This window comes from Quercus lobata, chromosome 4 (assembly GCF_001633185.2).
Source record: "Quercus lobata isolate SW786 chromosome 4, ValleyOak3.0 Primary Assembly, whole genome shotgun sequence".
Classification (NCBI taxonomy): domain Eukaryota; kingdom Viridiplantae; phylum Streptophyta; class Magnoliopsida; order Fagales; family Fagaceae; genus Quercus; species Quercus lobata.
Window position 1 is genome coordinate 58,603,896 of NC_044907.1, and position 22,444 is coordinate 58,626,339.

The 22,444-nt window shown below is 34.6% G+C and overlaps 1 protein-coding gene across 1 annotated transcript; it reads right to left on the reverse strand.

Annotated features, from left to right (window-relative positions):
• Positions 1-1,874: 1,874 nt before the first annotated feature.
• On the reverse strand, positions 1,875-22,230 carry LOC115986541. Its single transcript, XM_031109670.1, has 5 exons — positions 22,217-22,230; positions 21,997-22,075; positions 20,990-21,086; positions 8,571-8,664; positions 1,875-2,335 (listed from the first exon to the last, which is right to left on the reverse strand). The coding sequence occupies exons 3-5, from the start codon at positions 21,019-21,021 to the stop codon at positions 2,111-2,113; spliced, it is 351 nt and encodes a 116-aa protein (XP_030965530.1). The 5' UTR covers positions 21,022-21,086; positions 21,997-22,075; positions 22,217-22,230; the 3' UTR covers positions 1,875-2,110.
• Between the last annotated feature and the right edge of the window lie 214 nt (positions 22,231-22,444).

Below are 22,444 nucleotides of genomic sequence, written 5' to 3' on the forward strand. Positions count from 1 at the left end.
CCATCGTGCCAAGCCACCGTTGTTGCGCGGGCTATGTCTCACACCAACCTAGCATCATCAGAAAGTGCCGCCCACCTGCAGGCATAAGCACTACCCAATAAGTTTTCTCTCTCTGCCTGGTTTTATCCGCCAGAAGTTGCTTTGTGATGGTGCTTTCTTGGGGTTTTTGATTTTCTTGGGGTTTTTGATTTTCTTTTGAATTGGGATTAGTTTATACGCTTAAAATTTTTATATATTATCTCTGTGTGTGTGTTTTATTCTGTGGTTATTAGAATGTTTAGTTCCATTTTTTTGGTTTGTGGGTATTTTTTTTGGTCTCACCGTTATGTAAATGTTTGTGCTTTTGCACGAATTTTGATTCTATTTTTAATTGTTCACTTTATTATGGAAGGTTTTAGGGAATGTATTGTGAATGTCTCTTTATTTTCCCTGTCATGCCACTGATTGCAGAATTGGGTGTGTGTAAATTGTCCTTTGTAGGAATGGAATGCACATAATTGTATTTTGATGATGAACTGTAAAAGAAAACATTCAGCCTATGGCTAGATTTTTGTTTACTGGCTGCTAGCTGCTGATATACATTAGCTTTTAGATTTTCAAAAATCTGAACTGTTGAGAACCCTTTTGTGGTTGGTATTTGAACTTTAAAGCTCTTATAGAAAGAATAATTGAATTTTCTGACTGTTTTTTGTGCCTCTCTTTTTGTAGATTCTTGTATTGGCCTTTTGGTTATCCATATGGAAAGTCTGCATAATTTTTTGGACAGGTTCTATTATTGGTTTCTCTATAATTCTGAAGGATTGAGATTTGTTAATATTGCTTGTAGGTTTCATTGATCCTAATTATCAGTAATTTGGAAGGGCCTTTGGAGCTATAATACATCCCAAAGCTTTGATACCAAAAGAACTTACATAAAAATGAAGCATCATACATTCATACCAAGAGATTGGGCGAGTTGTTTAACATGAGGCAAGTCAAAGTGATCAAGATAAGATTGAAAATTGTAGACTTTGGATGGAATGTATAATCAAGAAACAAGAGGTGGAATGTATAGTCAAGCAATAAGCACACCAATTGTAGAAGTTTCATGTTATTGTAATCAAAGTTGTTTATTTCAATGGAATTCTTGTTATGTGATCAAAGTGTACATTTTAATGAAATATGTTCATTTTTTTTTTTTAAATTCTCTTATTATCTACTCTGTTGGATTGAATTTTGATTGTAATGCCAAGTAACTCATAGGGGTACAACCCAAGTACACAGATTAGGTGAGCAATGTAAAAGAAAGCGATTAACTAACTCCCTTACTAATTTGCAATGCAAGTACACAAAGTTCGCATGAATGTGCATTCAACCAAAAACCAAGTGATTTGCTTTTTGGCCTTAAACTGCTTTGCACATGTGTACTTGACTTAGAAATTTAAATAGTACTTTATTGCAAAATAGATTGCAATATATATTATATTCACTGATGGCAACTAGATTGCAATAAAGCAAGATGGCAACTAGATAGTGGATCAGTAATTATTGCAAAAACACATCTGAAACCTTCTGCAGAAAACCTTCTGAAACTGATCCACTCCTAATACATCTGAAACCTTCTGCAGTAAACAACAACTATGCAAAAACACAAACAGTAATTATGCAAAAACACAAACAGTAATTATGCAGAAATTACAAACAATAATTATGCAGAAACGCAAACAGTAATTATACAAAAACAGTAATTATGCAGAAATTACAAACAATAGTTATATAGAAACACAAACAGTAATTATGCAGAAATTACAATCTACAAAATGTACAATCTACAAAAACAGTAATTATGCAGAAAAACATAAAAATTTCTGCAGCAACAAATAATTATGCAGAAATTAACACCATGCAGAGATACATCAAACATGCAGATCACTGTCAGTTGGTAACAAAAGAAAATCTATGGATCATCATAACTTCAATCTTAAAGTAAGAAAATTACAAAACTAGAACACTTGGTCACAAATGTGACTAAGTTTTGGACCATCAAAACTCCAGTCCTAAACTAGGAAAATTACAAAACAAGAGCACTTTATCTCAACATGCATCATAGATTATAAAACATGATCCTAAACTAGAAAAATGGCTTGAATTTATGAACCATCTCATTCCATCCACTTGTAACACTTTCTTGAGTCAAGGGACCCCCACTTGCAACACTTCCTTGAGTCAAGAGACCTCCTGCACCATTAATTTTGTCGTTGGAGCCTGCAACACTTGATATACTCTCTAAATGTGATGCTAATGCAACATTTGCTGATGAGCCTCCCTGATGTGATGCAAAACTTGTATAAGCCGACTACAAAAAAACCAATTACACATTACACATATCACAAGCTTAGCATTGAAATTATTAAATCATGCATCTAAACTATTATTAATATCAAAGTAAAATATATAATTGTAAATATCTTTACCATTAAAAATTGTGTAAAACTAGTAATATTTCCAGAAGAGATATCCTTAGTTTTCTTTTGTGCCATGACATCATATGCATATATTTCCTATAAAAATTGTACTAGTTTAGCAACAATAATAGTATATTATATTAATGTGTAAAAATTAAATAAAATGGTGAAAATAAGGTTAATTTAGAAGATTACCTCCTGCACTTTTCTTTTTTTTGTTTGCTTCTTTGATGTGCCTTCCTTTGGTTTCGACATCTTTTATATCCATGATTTCGTCTTACGCTTTTTATTGCGATAAATCTCCCTTTTCTTTATACATTTTGGTACAATCGTAATCAAAGCACATAATTGATCTTCTTTGTCTGCAAAATTGGAGGAAGGCCTAATGATGTCTTCTTCTACATTAGTTTTGCAATTCTTAAGGTCACAAAGTTTTTTTTTTTCAAATCTACAATTGCTAAGCTTAGAATATTATGGTCTTCTTTAGTTTCACATGCCTCATTCACCAATTGAATATATTTTGGACATAAATCTCGATACCAATCTACATATTCCAGTCGAGTATCCGGCTTAGTGTTATGTGTTGTGCAATTTTTTCCACTTCCATCTTTTGCATCTCTTCTCCACCTCTTCATGATATATCTATTAGGAATCAACTTGATATCCAATACATCAAGAACTTTCAAACCATGCCTACATAAAATACCAAATGACTCAAACTTTCTGCAACTACAAGATAGAGTCTCATCTAATGGATTCCACATGACTTCATATTTTCCATATTGATTAAAAACTCCAATCACATAACTATGTGTTTGACTTACATTGCGTTCTAGGATGGAAAGTGTCATTACCTCTTTAACTTCTATCTGAAATAATCAAACAACGTAGGTGTGTACACTGTTGCTACTTGGTTAAGCATAGGAGAGCTTTTGAGCTTCAATCTTGGAAATTTATGTCTAGAGTTGTATTCTGCTTCTAACTCCTTATCCCATTTTTGATTGACAACTCTTTCAAAATGAGTGAAAAACTCTACTATATTGAGATCATTACGCAAGCAATCCTTCAAGTCAACATTGAAACTCTCACTAAGCTAGGTTGTCTTCATTCCTACAGTGAAAGTTCTCTTAACATATGCTTGCCCATTTTTCCTTCAATTTAAATAGATCAATTAGCCATTTATTTTCATAAATATCATACTTATCCAGCATTTCATTCCAAGCTGTAAGAAACTCATCTTCACCATCATTCTCATAGATACATGCTAAGAAATCATCATTAAAGTGAGACTCATTTTTGAGTAAATGACCCAAGTGTTTCTCAGCATTCTGCCACATATGCCAACTACACAATGCATGATATGTCTTAGGCATGACTACTTTTATTGCAGTTGATATTGTTGCATCTTGATCTGTGAAAATAGTGATTGGCTTCTTTTCAGACATTGCTTCTAAGAATGTCTCAAATAACCATACAAAAGATTCAATCGTTTCATCATATAAAAGTGCACCTCCAAATACAACAGTCTCTCTATTGTGATTGAGACCCAAAAATACTCTAAGTGGCCTTGCATCTCTATTTGTACTATACATCATATCAAAAGTTATTACATCACCGAAGTGGCTATGGTCAATGATCGTTCTTACATCGGCCCAAAAGATATCAATAATCAACTCTTCACAGTCCAATTGAGTAGTGAAATAATATAAAGGATTTTCCTTAAGTTGATGACTGAAATATCTTCCCAAGCTAGCAGCTTCCCCATGCTCCATGTCTCTCTATCACTTAATGCGTAAATAGTTTTTATAATCTTGCTTGATAAAACCCAAATTATCATATCCACCAACTTGCTTACTAAGAAGCTCATAAGATTGCTTTAATCTTAATCCTGATTCATGTGCCAAATCAATTTTAATAACATGAGTTGCAGCCACTTTCTGTTGTGATGGCATCATGTGCACAGTTGATGAGAGGTGGAGATAGTGGTTATGCTCAACAATAAATTCAGTCACCACATATTTTTTACTATTACAATTAAGTACAATAACCAAACGTGCTTCACAACCACATCTTGTTTTTGCTTGTGGATTCTTTATATTCTGATCTCTCTTGTCTTTGCCTCGAACTCCCTCCTACGCACACACAAATCTCCTTGAAGTAACCACTCCAGTCTTTTTACATTTATTTACATACTCTTTTCTAATACTAAAACCAGCCTTTCTGCCATATTCATTATAAAAATCATATGCAATCTCATTTGTTTCAAACTCCATCCCTTTAAATGGGGTAGATTCCATCGGCACATTAGAAGGAACATGTATTCCCATCATTATTCCTAAAAAAAATTGACCATAAATTTATTATAACTTTCACCTATCATTTGTTTTCAAAACAGAGATGATGTAAAAAAATGAGGCAAGAGTAAAAATGAAAGAGTCATTGGAAGCAAGGGAAAATTTGGCTGCTGAATGAGCAGTAGAGTTACGGCATCTACTAATCCAACTAAAATTGCAAGAAACAAAAGACATAGCCCAGTCTTGAATGTCAACAATCAAATGGGAAATAGACTAGGCAGAACAGGGACCATTGGTGTGGATAGAACAGGCAATCAAATATGCCATATACTAATAAAGATTCAATCTTTATCTCAAAAAAAATAAAAAAGATACTCCAAGAATCATCCAGCCATTATAAAGTTTCAATCTTTATCTCAAAAAATTAAAAATAAAAGTTTAGATAGACTCTAACTTGCATCCAGCCATCAAAACAACAATATAAACTCACCAAGACAACAATATAAATGTAGAAAAATGAGATGGACTCCAAGAATCATCCAGGCATTATAAAGATTCAATCTTTTATCTCAAAAAATTAAAAATAAAAATTCAGATAGACTCTAACTTGCATCCAGCCAACAAAACAACAATATAAACTCACCAAGACAACAATATAAATGCAGAAAAACGATCAAACATCAAATAAGATAACTATAAACAAGTTTTACAAATATACCTTCATTTTGGCAAGATAGAAACAGAGATGTGCTTTGAACTTGTCCTCTGAACCTTCTGTGAAGCCCTTTTTTTTTTTTTTTTGGTTAAAATCTGTGAAGCTTTAAGCGTGCACAAATATACCTCTGTTTCAATTTTCGCTCCTAAAAGGTTTTTTTTGTTTTCCAGTAGAACGTGCACGGGCCTCTATTTCACTTTATCCTCCTAAAAGGTTTTTTTTGTCCAGTTAAGTTAAACAACCCTCTAGTTTAAGTGTTTAACCCCAGTTATTTAATTGACATGGCACGTTTTTGACCCTTGATAGTTTTCAAACAAATCATGTTCGTGAATTGGACACTCTCCATTTCAAAGGGAAAATGGAGAGGATTCGGATCCTTGCTCTCCATTTCAAAGGGAAATAGAGAGGATCCTGATCCATAGTTGCTCTTATTATGCAGCAAAAAGAAAAAAATAGAAAAAGGAAAGTAGTGCGAAACATAAGAAGAGGAAGAGGAAGAATGGAATTGGTGGTGAGGCCTTCTTCAAACATGTGGACACTTTCAGATGCCACTGCACTATCCAAGATACACAAAAATGACTACGAGAACATGCCGGAGTGGAAGCTTGATTGTTTGCTTAATCAGTATGGGCTACCAATCACTGGGGATGTTGAGACTAAGAGAAAGTTTGCCATGGGAGCCTTGCTGTGGCCTCATTAGTATTGTTGTTAGGTCACTTTCAATTACATTTCAGTTCTTCCACCACAATTAATGCAACATTTGTCGAAACAACTTGATGAAATAGTTTACTGTGAGTGATAGACAATTACTTCTACAAAGAGTCATTACTTTTTCTCCATCACTCATAATTAACTATTTCATAGTCCTAATAAAGATTGTGACCTGACAATTGTGTCCTAAAATAAAATCGCTTATGTCTTGTTTTGTATGATAAACATGGGACATCTTGCAAAAGAGAAAAAGATGAATGTCAAAGCTTTGTTTTCTAAGATATATATTTCTTTTCTTTTTTTTCTTTGTCTCCTTTTGGTATAAGAGGTATTTATCACCTATTGTTTGTGATTGATCTTGGCGTATTTTTGCTCCTCCTTTTTTTTTTTTTCTTTTTTTTCCTCTCATGTGATGCGTATATTTTTTATTGTTGAGCGTGGTGTGGAGGGGATTTTGATAGTACTAATGATGTATGTAAAGGAAAATAAATTAAAAAATAAATACCTACTTTCTTGGTTGCCAGCAAGAAATAGAAAGATGAACAAGAGAGAAGGCGACATCGCAAATGGACAGATCCTAATTCCTAATATGACTTGGAGGCTTGGAGCACTGCTCCTCATTGTAAGATCCAAAATTGGCATTATTATTCATTATCTTTCTCTACCCTCCTAAAAATAACAATAAATTTTGCCTCATTTGTGCTTGGAGCCAAGACTAACCTAGCTACTTTCATTATTTTCCCCATTTATATTAATTTAGTATACGTTTATTAAGGGTGTTCTTTTTTTTCTTTTCTTTTTTTAAATAACCTTTAGCAATATCAAGATTGTTGAGGAAGAAGGTAAGGCTTAGCTCAAGTGCTCCAATGCACTGGAGGCGACACAATATGGACACATGTTCGTTTCATGTTGGCTTTAATACACTAGACCTAAGCCGTGTCTGATTGAGGAAAACTGTTTGTTGATGATAATACACTACAAAAGAAATGTACTATTGCGGCAGGCCAAAACTACCACTAAAGGTACATTTGACCTTTAGCGGCGGGTGCTATTGTGGAGGTTCTTCCCACCACTATTGCGATGCCACTATAGATCTATTCTAGCAGTAACAAAAAGCGCCGCAATAGATCTACCATTTAGTGGTGCTTTTGGTCTTTGCAGCAGGCCAAAAACTGCCGCCATATGAGGTTACCATTCGGGTCAATTGACCTTTTAGTGGCAGGCAATAAGCGCCGCTATAAGGCTTCATGTACAACAAACCCTATGTACGTTTTAGCAATAGGCTATAAACGCCGCTATAGGTCTTTAATTATATCATAATATTAATTCTTCAGCATTAAATATAATTTTTTTTTCTCCTAGGTTCTAAAGCCACATATCTATTACAAATAACCTGTAATAATTTTAAATACTTTGGAACTTTGACTGTGGTATTAGCTTGGAACTTTGATGATGGTTATAGACAATGTTATGTATTTGACAATATATTTCTATGTTAATAGTCAATACCACAAATGTTAATAGTCAATATATTAACATAGAAATATATTGTCAAATACATAATATTGTCTATAACCATCATCAAAGTTCCAAGCTAATACTACAATCAAAGTTCCAAAGTATTTAAACAAATCCTTCAACATTTCCTAAAAATGCGGTTGTTCAAATGTAGTTCTTTGTACACAAAAAATCATCAAAAAATTATAGCAACTTTTCAATATTGTAGCACCATCATTAGTAATTATCACGTCTCCAATATCATCAATGAGAATCTGAAATCATCAACCAGAAGGCAAATCAAAATTATACCCTTTGGCAGAACAACATAGTCCAAATAAAAGCTTAGTAATGAAAAGGGAAAAGAAACATAAAGCCTAAACATGTTGGCTCAACAACAACAAAAAAAATTATAACAGCAATGACAAGCTATATGTCTAATAGATGTCTCTATATACATAATGGTAAAAAAAACCAAATTTCTTTTCTAAGAAATAAGCATCAATGACAAGCTATATGCCTAATAGATGTTTCTATATACATATGCACAACTAAATCTTGCAAAAATTAATTTATAAAATGTAACAACATCATTTAACTCAATTACATAGAAAAATCACTTTAGAGCAAGCACCAATATTTGGAAAGGAAGTTAAAATGCCTAATAGTTCTCCATGACAAAGTCAATTAAAGATGTATATCTAAGAAAATATGGTTGAGGACTGAGTTATCATAATTTCGCATAATGTGCATTTGGCAACATGTGCTAGGGTCATAACACTTGATAACTAAATTGAACCTCTAAAATTTAATTGAAGAGAAGTTAAACAAACTTCAGCTAGATTATAGCATACTGACACCCACATAAGAGCTACTACACCCAAAAAAAAAAAAAGTAATGGTCCTCACTTGGATTCTGACAAATGCAAGACATCTCCACAGCACATGCATAGCTTTATTATAAAATGATAACGTTTCCCACATATTGGATGCCCACTCCAACCTAAAGTTTTGATAATAAGTTAGTAACTGCAATCTTTTTGGAAGCTAAATCTTAACAATGTCCCACAACTCAGAAATCAAACAAGATGATTTGCATAGTGATAAACAAGCCCAAATAGAACAACCCTTTTTTTTCTTTTTTAATAAAAACCCAAAACAAATTGTCCAAAAAAAAAAAAAATAAATAAGGTCCTTTTGTGACAGCAATGACAAAAATAAGAAAAAATCCTATCTTATAAGCAATCATTTTTCCAAAATTGATTTACGCAAACAAACAAAATGAAAATCAGTACTGGACTAATTTCAATCAATTAATCCAATCTTAACACAGCCAAATTTCAAATAATTGTATTAGAACATAATGAATTCTTTAAGAAAAAACACACAAACATTGACATATAATTTTAAGGAGAAGAAACTAACCAAAGAGAGGTTTTGAAACTCTAATCATTAAGGCAAAATATAATGAGTGATAACAAAAGTATTAACTACACTCATCATCACTAGACTCAACATCATTGGAGTCATCATCATTGAACTCATCATCATTAGACTTATAAACATCATCGTTAAGCTCTTCATCATCGATAAAGTCATGTTCAAGCAATTCATCCTCACTGATCAATGATGTATCATAAATGGTTCCTTCTTTATTAACTCGAGCCCAAGCATGACTGTCATTTGTATCATCACATGCATCATAAGTAGTTATATTATAAGGGACATTCTCAAGATAGGTACCCATTTCATCATCATCATCATCATCATCATCATTATCATGTGAAGCATTAATACCAACATTAAACACCTCCCTAGGTTTTTTTTTAACCGCCACTGCCCAATCTTTATGTCTCGCATCTTCCACGTAAAACACTTGTAAAACTTGAGATGCTAACGCATAAGGCTTGTCAATCAATCAATCACTCATACGTATTAATCGTGAAAAATTGACAAGGGGAAATTCAAACTCATCTTTTTTGCATCCTCTCCCACTAATAACGTCAACCCATTAACATTTGAATAGTACATATCGATACTTGTCAGAGTAGTTTAACTAAATAATATCTATTAGTACACCATAATAAATAGCACAACCTTCAGTAACAACACAAACTCCACTATTTTGAGTTTTCCTAGTTGCCTCAGAGTCTTTGGTGCGAAACTTCAAACCATTTATAACATAACGCTTGAACTGTTTTGCTTCATTATTTGGATATCGAGCAAGTCATATGACTTTATCAGATAGTTTCTTTTTCTCAAATGCATCCATTGACATCACCTATTAAATGATGTTTATTATAATTATGCTATCTAAAGTGTTACAGTCAAGTTTTATATATAGACATATATGCTTTACTTACATAGTTCTTAAACCAGCTACAGAAATTCTCTATGTGCTGCTTTTGAATAACATCATCGGTTACATGAAAAGGGAAATTAGCCTTAATCTCCGCTATGTGTACACTATGTAGACAAATGTGTTAGTGTTAAGTTAGAATATTATACTTGAATGTCATGAAAGAATACACAATGATATATTACTTACTCGCGAAATGAAGTGATTTTTTCACAATTGAATAGCACATAATGATATGCTTGGATCCATGAATTTGAATCTAATGTAATGTTCACCACCGCACCCATGGATTCCTCAACATTCCTTACCAACCAATTGAATGCAGTTTCAACTAATTTAAAATAGCATGAGCAGAATGCTAAGCATTCCTCTACTATATACCCTTCTGTAATGGAGCCTTCTAGATAACTTTTATTACGCACATAAGACTTAAGTCTTGACAAGTACCTATTGGAAAACCCAAGATCAACAACGGGAAATTGATAAGTTAAACAAAACTAAATTGACCAAGTTACTATATGTGTTACCTCTTTATGGGATACATCCAACGATAATGAACTGGGTCAGCAACTTTGGCTTTGCTAGCCAAATGCATGACTAGATGTACCATTACGTAAAGAAAGAGGGAGATAATATCATTTCCAACTCACACAATGTCACTGAAATTCTCTTCTCAAGAGCCCCAAGTTCCTCCACATTTAGTACTTTGGAACATATCTCCCTAAAGAAACAAAATAAGTCAATTAAATACCTACTCACTTCAGGGGGCAAAGATCCACGTATTGCTATCGGAAAAAGTTGCTACATTAAGATGTGATTATCATGGCTCTTCATCCTACTAATTTTGCGTTCTTTGAGTTTAACACAACGTGAGATGTTTGACAAATATCCATCTGGCACTCTTACATCCTTCAAAACTTGCAAAAAACCATCATTTTCACTAGCGTTCATATGGTAGCAATGTGGCACGCATGTCTAATTATTCCCAACCTTTTCCAAGTGAAATTCACTTCTTATACCCATATCCTTTAAGTCTTGACATGCCTTCAAGTTATCTTTTATCTTGCCATCCAAGTTCAACAATGTGTCGATTATATTATTGACTACATTCTTCTCAATATGCATCACGTCAAGATTGTAATGCAACACATGATGCTTCCAATAAGGCAAGGTGAAAAATATATTTCTCTTCTTCCAGACAGTCTTTTCTTTTATTGGGAAAATTAATTGTTTTCTTCCCAAACACATGATCGGCTACAACATCCGTTTGTAACATGATTTCCCCCCCTAGATACTGTAATAGGAGCTAATCTCGTATCAACATGCCCATCAAATGAATTTTTTTGCTTACGGAATTTATGATCACTATCCAAGAATCACCTATATCCAATGTAACTAAATTTCCTTCCATATCTTAACCAACGAGACTGTCTATCATAGTTACAAGGGGGACATGCAAGAGCACCTTTGGTACTCTAACCCGAGATATCACCATATGCAGGAAATCATTTATGGTCCACAATAATACAACATGCATTTGAAATGATTTTTTGGAAGACACATTAAACGTTTCTACTCCAACATCCTATAATTCCTTCAGTTCTTCTACTAGGGGTTGTAAGTACACATCTATATCGTTCCCGAGTGAGGTTGGACTGGGAATCAATAATAATAACATGAAAGAAGACCTTTTCATGCACATCTATGGAGGAAGATTGTATGGAATCAAAATGGCATGCCATGTACTATGAGTACTACTCATATTCCCATACGGGTTGAATCCATCAGCTGCTAATCCAAGCCTCACATTACGAGGCTCGGATGAGAACTCTATGTACTTAGAGTCAAATGATTTCCAAACTTCAGAATTAGCAGGATGCCTCATTAACCCGTCATTCACACGACCATTGGCATGCCACTTTATATGATTGGCTGTTTTAGGAGACATAAATAGTCATTGCAATCTTAGCTTTAAGGGAAACCACCGTAGGATCTTTGCAACTTTCTTCTTTCTTTTCTTAAAGGAAGCATTAGTACTCTGTTGACCTTTAAACTCATTACTTTCCCATCTTGAAAGGTTACAGTTTGGACAAGCTTCAAGGTTGACATTCTCCTTCCAATATAAAATACAATCTTTAGGACAAGCAGAAATCTTCTCATAGCTTAAGCCCAAATCCTTAACAATCTTTTTATCCTCATAACAATCTTTTGACAACTTAGCATTTGAAGGAAGAAAATCAAACAAAAATTGTAGCAACATGGTAAATAATTTGTTGGTTCAACCATTAAGATACTTCATGTGGTACAAATGCACAATAGCTGACAATTTGCTAAAATGCTTACAGCTCTTATAACAAGGTTGATTAGCATCTTCAAGCAATTTCATAAACCGAAGTGCATCTTCATTAGGACCTTCTATGGGTTGTTACACAATAGGGACATCTTCCATTGGCCCAGATGTCATATCTTGTATTGGGAACATGTCATGCAACATGTCACGAAGATCGACATTCTCTATCGGGTTTTCTTGGAAATGTCTATTAAGAATTTCAGTAGAAGTTTGTGCAAATGATGATTCCCCATTAAAAACCCAAGGGTTATAACCCCTACAAATCTCTTTTGACACTAAGTGAGCCTGTACGACATCTATCGACCACGAATTTGTATGCACACATTTTCTACACGGACATGAAATCGTTCCATCTAGGTGTGCATGGTTAGAAGCAAAATTCAAAAATTATTGGACTCCATCTAAATATTCTTGCAACCTTTTATTAGTAATTTTCATACAACTGTTATCCATTGCTATAAAGTGGCTTACAAGAAATACCTATAATGTGATTTCATGAAAGCACAAAGCAAGAATTAACACATATTTTATTTACACAATTTCACTTTAATTTAAGAAAAAAATCATCTTTAATCATTTACTTTTAGCTATATTCCTAAGAAAATAATGAATTTAAACACATAGAGAAGTTATCAATACATTTGATAACTACAACATCATTAGCAATAGCCTAAAATGAATTAATCAAATAAAAACAACTCAACAAGAATCATCCAATATTACACAAAACAGTCAATACTAGAAGTGTGCAAACAATCACCGGAGCCAGCCAACAAGATTGACCGGCACCGACCATCCCGCACCACCACTGGAACCGACAAATGGAGCCGATGCTGGCGAGTGGAACGCAATCAAAGCTCCGATGCCAGTGCGGTGAAGACGTCGGAGACATAAAGCACGCATCGAGTTAAAGCCGAACCGAACCGATACAAACAGAGTAGACTTTTAGATCTTGAATACGGCATCTTTTAGGTGTATCCATTTCAAATTTCTTTCTAAAACGTCATCGTTTGGGTTATTATTAAAAAATAAATAAATAACACAAAGCACACACAAAAAAAAAAAAAAAAAAAAAAAAAAAAAAAAAAAAAAAACACACACAAAACACAAAATACAAAATGGCACCGTTTTATGCTAGGTTTTCAGACATTCCTAACTATAAATTCACTTCGTTCTCTCTCATAACCCTCAACTCTCTCTCTCTCTCGCTCCACTCTTGCCAATCGCCTCTACCTAGTCTAGCCTCTCGCAGTCTTGCTGGCTTGAGTCACACCTGCAGGCACAGCAATAGCTCACCTCAGGCCCGCGACAAACCACGGTAAGCCATCAGCCCCTTTCCTCTTTGCTGGACACGCATCATTGACTCATTGAGTTGGGTTTATACTTTATAAGTTTATATGATTCTCTTGGTTTGACTGTTTGAGACTTTGAGTAGTCTTGATACTTTATATGATTCTCTTGGTTTGACTATTTAGTTTGACTGTTTGAGAAGTTGAGTAGTCCTGAGATGGTTGTGTGAAACAAGGCCGGATTCCTTCTTGCTCTCTTGCTTATAGTTGTAAATTTATAATGCTTATCAGTTTAGTTAATTTATACCGTGCAGTTAATTTATTTAGTTAGTTTTTAGTTTATTTATTTATTTAGTCAATTTAGTTTATTTATACAGTGCCGTTAATTTATTTAGTTAGTTTTTAGTTTATTTATTTATTTAGTCAGTTTAGTTAATTTATACCGTGTAGTTTTATAATGCTCTCTTGCTTATAGTTAATGCTTGTCAGTTTAGTTTTTATCAATTTTTCAGCACTTATTTGTCACAGTCTACTAAGTAATAAGCACTAACTTTTTTTTTCTTTAGCATTTTAATTTTTGAGGGAGACGAGATTGAGAGAGTTCACACTTTCAATTGTTCACGGAGAGGTAATCACTAAACACTCACTATATTCAACGTTATGATTTTAAATTTTTAGTACTTAGTAACAACTGCTTTAAGTTTATATATAATTATATATAGAATTAGCTTTTATTTTCTATTTATTCAATATAAATATAAAATAAAAGCTAATTCTCTAGTTCTAAATTGTTATTAATATTAGTGACATAAATTGTTGAGTAATGATTAATGATTGTTAGTCTGTTATTGTTGCCTTGTTGTAACTAAACTGATTAGTTTGAATTTGGTTGTGACATTCATTGATTGAGAGTGAGCTATTTGATATTGTATTTGTTGGAAAAATTATAATTTGATATTGTTGTGGAAGTTTTGTTTTTTTGTTGGTTGGAAATTTTTTTATTAGATGGATGTTGATGCTCCACCTGGATTTGGTGCACCTAGGGACCCTAACCCACCTCCTCCTATTTCTAGTAGTGTTAACCCTAACCCACCTAAACCTGTAGCACCAATTGGACTTGGCGCATCACTTCCCCCACTATCACCTAAACAAGGTGGTAAGGACCCGTCTATAGTATGGCAACACTTCATTAAGTTGACTAGTTTTGGTCCTAATAATCCTAGGTCTCAATGCAAGTATTGTAAAAATCAATATAAATGTCATGGTAAGAAAAATGGTACTTCGGGCATGTTGCAACACATGAAGATGTGTAAGAAGTGGCATTTTCCCCGTGATGATAAGCAAAAAACTTTGTCTTTCCATGCTAAGAGAGAAGGGGAAAGTGGTTCAAATGTGTTAGTGGTTACAAACTATAGTAAAGAGCGGATAAGGTTGGCATTGGCAAGGATGATCATCATTGATGAATTGCCTTTTAAATTTGTGGAGCGTCAAGGTTTTCAAGAATTTATGGAAATAGTTGAGCCTAGGTTTCTTATTCCCCATCGCACTAGCATTGCAAGGGCTTGTATGAAGATTTATTCTAGTGAGGTGGATATTTTGAGAATGACTTTTGTTGGGCAACGGGTTTGTGTGACAACAGATACTTGAACATCCATACAAAACTTGAACTATATGGTTGTCATGGCACACTTCATTGATGGGGATTGGACTTACCCAAAAAAAAATCTTAAACTTTTGCCCTATAGTTAATCACAAAGGGGACACCATAGGTAGAGCGGTTGAGTCATGTTTGTTGAAGTGGGGTATAGACTGGTTGTTTACAATCACCGCGGACAATGCTAGTTCTAATGATGTGGCAATTGATTATGTGCAAAAGAAAACAAAAGAAAGAGATAATAGCATATTGAGTGGTGAGTTTATGCATATGCGTTGTTGTGCGTATATCTTGAATTTGATAGTGCAAAGTGGGTTGAAATTCATTCACGAATCAATTGTCAAAGTTAGGAATGCGATGCGATATGTGAGAGCCTCTCCCACAAGGTTTGAGAAGTTTCAAGAATGTATTGAAAATGAGAAAATCAAAGCCAAATGTTTGTTGTCCCTTGATGTGCCACCAAGGTGGAATTCCACTTATCTCATGTTAGATTGTGCTTTGAAATTTGTGAGAGCATTTGATAGGTTGGAAGAGGAGGATGGGCATTATAAAATTTATTTTTGTGAATCGGATGGGAATGGAAAAAAGCCCATTAGTCCTCCTAACTATCTTGATTGGGAAAATGTTAAAACCTTTGTGAAATTTCTTGGCATATTTTATGAGACAACACTTAGATTTTCTGGGTCATTGTTTGTCACTTCTAATACATACTTCCATGAGCGAATTAGTATTGAAGATCAATTGCAACAGTTGTGTAGTGTTGATGGGGATCCACTCTTGAAGAGTATGGTGGTAGAGATGAAAAAAAAATATAATAAGTATTGGGGAAGTATAGATAATATCAATTTGATGCTTTTTGTTGTTATTGTTCTTGACCCAAGGTCTAGATTGAAGTATGTAAAGTTTTGGTTTAGGGAGTGGTATGGAAAGGACAAGGGGGATGCGATGAGCTCTAAGGTTCGGGATGCATTGAAGAGGTTGTATGTGGAGAGAGTGGGTCAAAATAGAGTTTCGAGTTCTACTAGTAGTGGTGCTTCATTGTCTAGGGACTCCAGGCCAAGTGTTGGCAATGCTTCATTGTCTGATCTTATTAAAAGTTATAATAATAGGTTTAAGCAACACTTGACGGATGAGGACAGTGTGGAAACCAAATCTGAGTTGGATAGGTATTGGTTGGAATCTTCTAAGGACCCTGATGTGGAAGATTTTGACATCTTGATGTGGTGGAAAATGAATTCTTCTAGATATTAAGTCCTTTCCCAAATTGTCCGTGATGTGTTAGCTATTCATATCTCTACAGTTGCATCCGAGTCTGCTTTTAGTACGAGGGAGCGTGTATTGGATTCGTTCTGTAGTTCACTATCGCCTAATACAGTTGAAGCCCTTATTTGTACCCAAAATTGGTTGAAGGATGCAAAGGAAAAAAGACCAATAAAGCTTCGGGAGTGCATGGATAATGTGGAGGATATGGATGGTTTTGAGATTGACACTGGTAAATATATGTTCATTTTGTTTGTTATATATATCAATTGCTTATTTATTTGCTCAATGCTTATGAATCATTTTATTTTGAATGGGATTGTAGAAATTGCATCGGTTTGCCCAATGCCTATGGAGGAGGATTCAAGCACCGTTGTGTTGGATGATGATGAGTGATGTGCTACTCTTTGCTTGAAGTTAGTTAGTAGTTAGTATTATGTAAGTATACTTGCTATTATCATTCGTTTGTGTTAATTATAAATATTCTATTATTCATAAACGTTTTATTGTTATTAACATGTGTTTATTTTGTTTTGTTTAGTATTTCGTAGGAGTTCTAGAATGATGCATAATGCACAGACTTACTGGACAACAGACTTACTGGACAATGGACTTACAAGAATTAGCATTCTTTTGTCTATAGCTAATTATATGTGTACATGTTATTGGTAGTGGACTTTTCACTAATGGTAGTTATTTAGGTATTCATGGGTGGGATTATTTTTGGGGATACAAGCAATTAGCATTCTTTTGCCTAAATGCTAATTGAATTTGTATATCTTTTTTTTGGCATTTGTGGACAGTGACAAATGGTTCTGTAATACGTTATTAAGTGGATACATTAACACTTATTGTTATTGACACTAACACACACAGTGACACTAATGATATTATATGCTACATGATAGTATTTTGGGTGTTGAACTCTTATTCAGACAATTTCAAAATATTTTTGCATGGTGAATGAAATGAAAAAATTTGGATAGCTTGGATCATTACTATTTGGATGAACAAATTTTTTATTATTGAATAGATTTTTTTTTTTATGTGAATAGAATTGTTGAACAATTTTTTTTTTTCCATATATTGATATATTGAAATCTTGAACAGGTTGAAATCTTGAACAGATTACTTGAAATCTTGAACAGGTTGATATATGTGAACAAGTATTAAAAGACAGATTACTTGAAATCTTGAACAAGTATATGTGAACAAATTATGTGTGCCCAATTCTGAACAGGTTGATATATGTGCCCAATTTTTTTATCATTAAAAAAAAGTTTTTTTTTAATATTTCAAACCGATCAAACCGACTAAACCGACCGCAAAAAACCGCACCGCTATAGGTCAAAAAACCGACCCTAGCAGTGTGTATCGGTTCCAATTATGAAAAAACCGATCTCAATCGATTCGGTAATAAATTTACAAAAAAACCACCTCTACCGAACCACGCACACCCCTAGTCAACACTTCCAATATCAACTAAAACCACCTTATTACTCCATGCAAGCCTCCTGCTTGCCCCAATTCAACAACCCACCATAAATAGAGAGAGAGAGAGAGTACCTTAAGTCTTTCACCAACTTCACTTACTTTGATCACATGAAATTAGATGTGAAAAAGTGGACCTGAGAATAAAATATTCAGGTTTAAACCTCAATCTAAGGTCAGATCTTTTGCATGCTTGTTCTATCCAACATTGAATTTGGAAGTAGATAAAAGGAAAAGAGCAGTTGAGGAGCATAAATCAGATGTTTGGAAGTGCCATGGTTGTGACACTATTTTTACATGTGGATAAAACAGTTAAGACCACTGTTTACAATCTTGTGATTAAGAAACAATACCTTTTTTTTTTTTTTTTTTTTGAGAAACCTCCCTTCTCAGGAAGGGAGAAGAAAACAACTACTGCAAATCTTTAACAACAAAGCTGAAAACATTTGGAGGCACTTCCTCCATCCAAACTCTTAAAGGAAAAGAAAACCTAGCATCCCTAGCTAGTGCATGGGCTACATGATTGCCCTGCCGCCTTACATGGATGATAGAGGAGGACTGAAAATACCCCCTTATAGACATAAAGTCTTTTACTAAGTGGCCTGTCAATGCATTAGAAACCAACCCCGACTGCAAGCATTTCACCACTAACTCCGCATCCCCTTCAAAACAGACCCGGCTAAAGCCTAGCTCCCTTGCAAACAGAGCTGCTCTTCGTGCCGCCATCATCTCGAGGACCTCAACTGTTGCTGGCAGCCTAACCTTTTCCTACAAAGCCGCCAGCACCTGCCCTTCACAGTCGCGAAGCACCACCCCAATACCGGCTTCTTGCTCCTCCCCGAAAACCACCCCATCAAAGTTAGCTTTGATGGAATTCTCTGCCGGGGGCTGCCACCGCACCAGGCCAACTTGCACCCCTGCAACCCGCCTCTGTTTTCCTTGCTGGAACTCGGCCAACATGGATGAGGCTAACTGAGCGATTCTCGAACAAGGCTGAGTAGCTTCATTTGAGCGCAACTTGTTTCTTCGCATCCAAATAAGCCAAGCCGACATCACAAACACCTCCATATTTTTACCTTCAGCCTTCATAATACTCACGAGGTCCCACATATTCTTCACAGTTAGGTACTTATTCCTCACATCAGCACAGGAGGACTCCCACTCCACACAAACTTGCACACAGTCCCAAATGGCATGGATCTCATCTTCCTGCAAACAGCCACACTGATCAAACACGGAGGAATCTACCACTTTCCTCTTTTTCAGATTTTCCTTTGTTGGAAGCGCTCTTGAGCAAGCCCGCCAAATGAACACCTTCACTTTGTTAGGAACCTTCAAGTACCATATGAATTTCCAAAAGCTTCTTACCCCATCAGAGTCGGAGCTAGAAGGCAGAGAGCTCATTTCCTTTTCACACAGCATTTGGTAACCTGTTTTAACTGAGTAAGACCCCGACCTACACCTTGGCCATGATAAACAGTCATCTTGGTCCGTAACACACAAAGGAATGCTTTTGATTCTTTGAGCTTCAAAGGGCAGAAAGAGGTCATCCACAAGCTACTCATTCCAACCTCCTCCCTCCGGCTCTAGCAGATTTGCAACTACTCAATTTTTCACCTCCTCAATTTTTGGAGAAACGACACAAGCCGAAGCCTCATTAAATTTTTCCAAATCCTTGAAGCCCATACCTCCTAACTCCTTTGGTTTGCACAAAGTTTCCCAATTCTTCCAATGAATCTTACGTTGGTTGCCCCGTTGACCCCACCAAAATTTCCTAATCATCATCTCAATATCATTTAGAAGACCGGATGGGAGTCTAAAGACTAACAACAACAGCACAAGAGGAGAAGCATATCATTGCAGCCCTATAATTGTAGTCATTGGGATATATCACATGTTGAGCAAAGGTCTTTTCAACCTAGAAGTAAAAAAGGAGTGTACAAGTAGGATTCTGAGCTTCCCTAACAAAATAAAAAATCATACTTCGTTGACGTTAAAATTACTCTTTTCAGTTAAATGATGAACTGAGAGATTTAAATAATGCATCAAAAGTATAACACTTGGTTTCTTACCAAAAGAACAAGTAAGCAGGGATCAAGTTCTCAAGTCAAAATGAGAACTTGATATATATATATATATATTGGGACTTGGATTTAATTCAAGAAGAATCAATCTCTAATACGGTCAGAACTTACATTTTTAATTATCAAAAAATGTAAGTTAACCAGTGTGAACATATATATCATTTTTTACTTATAGTGGTCTTCACTCCTAGGAATTACAATCTAACTCCTAGTTCAATTCAAGAGCAAAGTACTAATTGTAAAATCAATTTTGGTGACTACAATTGATCTTTCTATCACAATTAAGCAACTAAAGAGCAAAACAACAATAATGGTTTCACTATACTATTCTGTGAGGTGAAATGCTTTTTTTAAGCGATAATCAAGAAATTTTGTCCAAAAACAAATTGTCATGCAGCTACAAAAAGAATAGGTGCATAGCAATTCAAAATTTAAGCAATTTTGACTCTTTTAAGTAATTCAAAATTTAAGCAATTCTAACTCTAAGTAACTAACAACTCCATGATTTTAGTGAGGATAATCTTTCCAAATATCTCAATCAAATTAAGGGGTTTGAGAGCAGGTAAAGTGGGTATACCTTTGAGCAGAACTCAGACTTATATTGGTAGCATGGTAGGGCTTCAATAAAGAATTAGGTCACAGAATATTCAGAAAGATTTCCTACACATAAGCTATAACTCAGCTAAGGGAACAATCATCAAGACAAACAGTCAAACTTCAAAAATAATCACAAACAAAAACTTTTTTTTTTTTTTTTTTACAGATTTAAGGAAATAATTAGCTTTAAAACAATGTCTTTTTTTTCAATTAAAATAAATTTAATAAAAAAAAAAAAACTTACCTGGAAAGTTTGGGGGCTGTTGTCTTTGTCATTGTTAGGGAGAATGCCGTGAAAAGAAGGGCTAGTGGGAGCGGTGGTCCTTGGCGGCGAAGATTAACCAGTGTTACAAGTCCGAACGGTTATCCAATAAACATATGAAAATTTTCAGAATATATACAACAATTAGTAATGTGCCAATCAGTTAATACCATCTTATATCACATATTTTCAACCAACGCATAGCACAATTATAGGACTTCTTGTTAATCAATAATGCTATTTTAAATATTATTCAGTAAAGTAACATTGTTTTAAAATTAAAGTTGCTACAAAATAGCCTTTTGTTAAACTTGTCTTTTGAAAAGATGAATTCAAGCACCGAACTCGTCTCTCCAAGAGACAAGCTTCACCCACTATGCTGTCATGGATAATGGAACATGGCCATTTTCACGTTTTAAGTGGAACTCATCTTTCCTAAAGACAAGTTCCCTTTAAAACAGTGGAACTCATTTTTTCTAAAGACGAGTACACTTGAACTCACATCTAGCCAATATGTTGACTAATGAATCATGACTAGTCCAAAACTCCAAACTATTATATATATTTGCAAATTAATTTTACAACATTGCTATTTTTTTGCAAATAATTTTTTAAAATGTATGATTTAAGGCATCAAAGGAAAGAGTAGTAGTAGTAGCCCTAATGAATAACATCAAACACAGCTATCACTTGTAGTAGCACTAATGTTTGCATACAAAGTCAGGTGTGAACATTAGTTAGCTCAACAAGTTAACTCTTTTTGTAATCAAATCCCCATCTACATCAAAGAACTCATTGATGTCTTAGTTAAAAAAAATAAAGTCTTGAAGCAAATGTCATAATGTGCTCTCATAAAACAGAAACATAATGCATGCCAATAACACATAATATATAGTAATAAATAACTCACTTCAGTAGCTTATACTATATGGATTAAACATTTTAAACAAAAACCAAAACAGAAAAACAAAATAAAAGAGATTTTGTACCTGGAATGGAAATAAGGGGTTTAATATGGCAAGGCTTTAGCTTTAGGAAGGTTCTACATGGAGCTCTAGAAGAACATTCCTTGCACAATGGCACTCATTAATCAACAAAAATAAAATAAAATAAAACTAACAAATCGATCTGATGAAGAAGAAGCACCGAGAAGGAAAGTTAAGAAAGATAAAATGCAAAGAATGAAACTAGCATTGGAATGAAACTTACCAGAAATGAGCGGGTTAGTCTCCGACGAACCAAATTTCAAAACGGAAAGCTCAGATTAAAACCTTCGTCGAGAGAGAATGCGTGTGCAAAGCCTGGGCCGAGGTCGGAGCTGGACCTGAAAAGAGTGGCGACAGCGAGGATGCGAAGCGGTGGCGGCAGAGATGGAGTTGATAGCAAAAGCTTGGTTGAAGTGAGAGTTTGGAGAGAGTGAGAAGGAATGTTATTTTG

Excerpts from the sequence above, each read along its gene's own strand:
- LOC115986541 (XM_031109670.1), bottom strand. The coding sequence starts at position 21,021 with ATGACAAAGACAACAGCCCCCAAACTTTCCAG. Across the intron at positions 8,665-20,989 it reads ACAGCCCCCAAACTTTCCAG|GTTGGAGTGGGCATCCAATA; the intron begins GTAAGTTTTTTT and ends TCAAAACTTTAG. Across the intron at positions 2,336-8,570 it reads TTGCATTTGTCAGAATCCAA|TCGGCTTATACAAGTTTTGC; the intron begins GTGAGGACCATT and ends GTTTTTTTGTAG.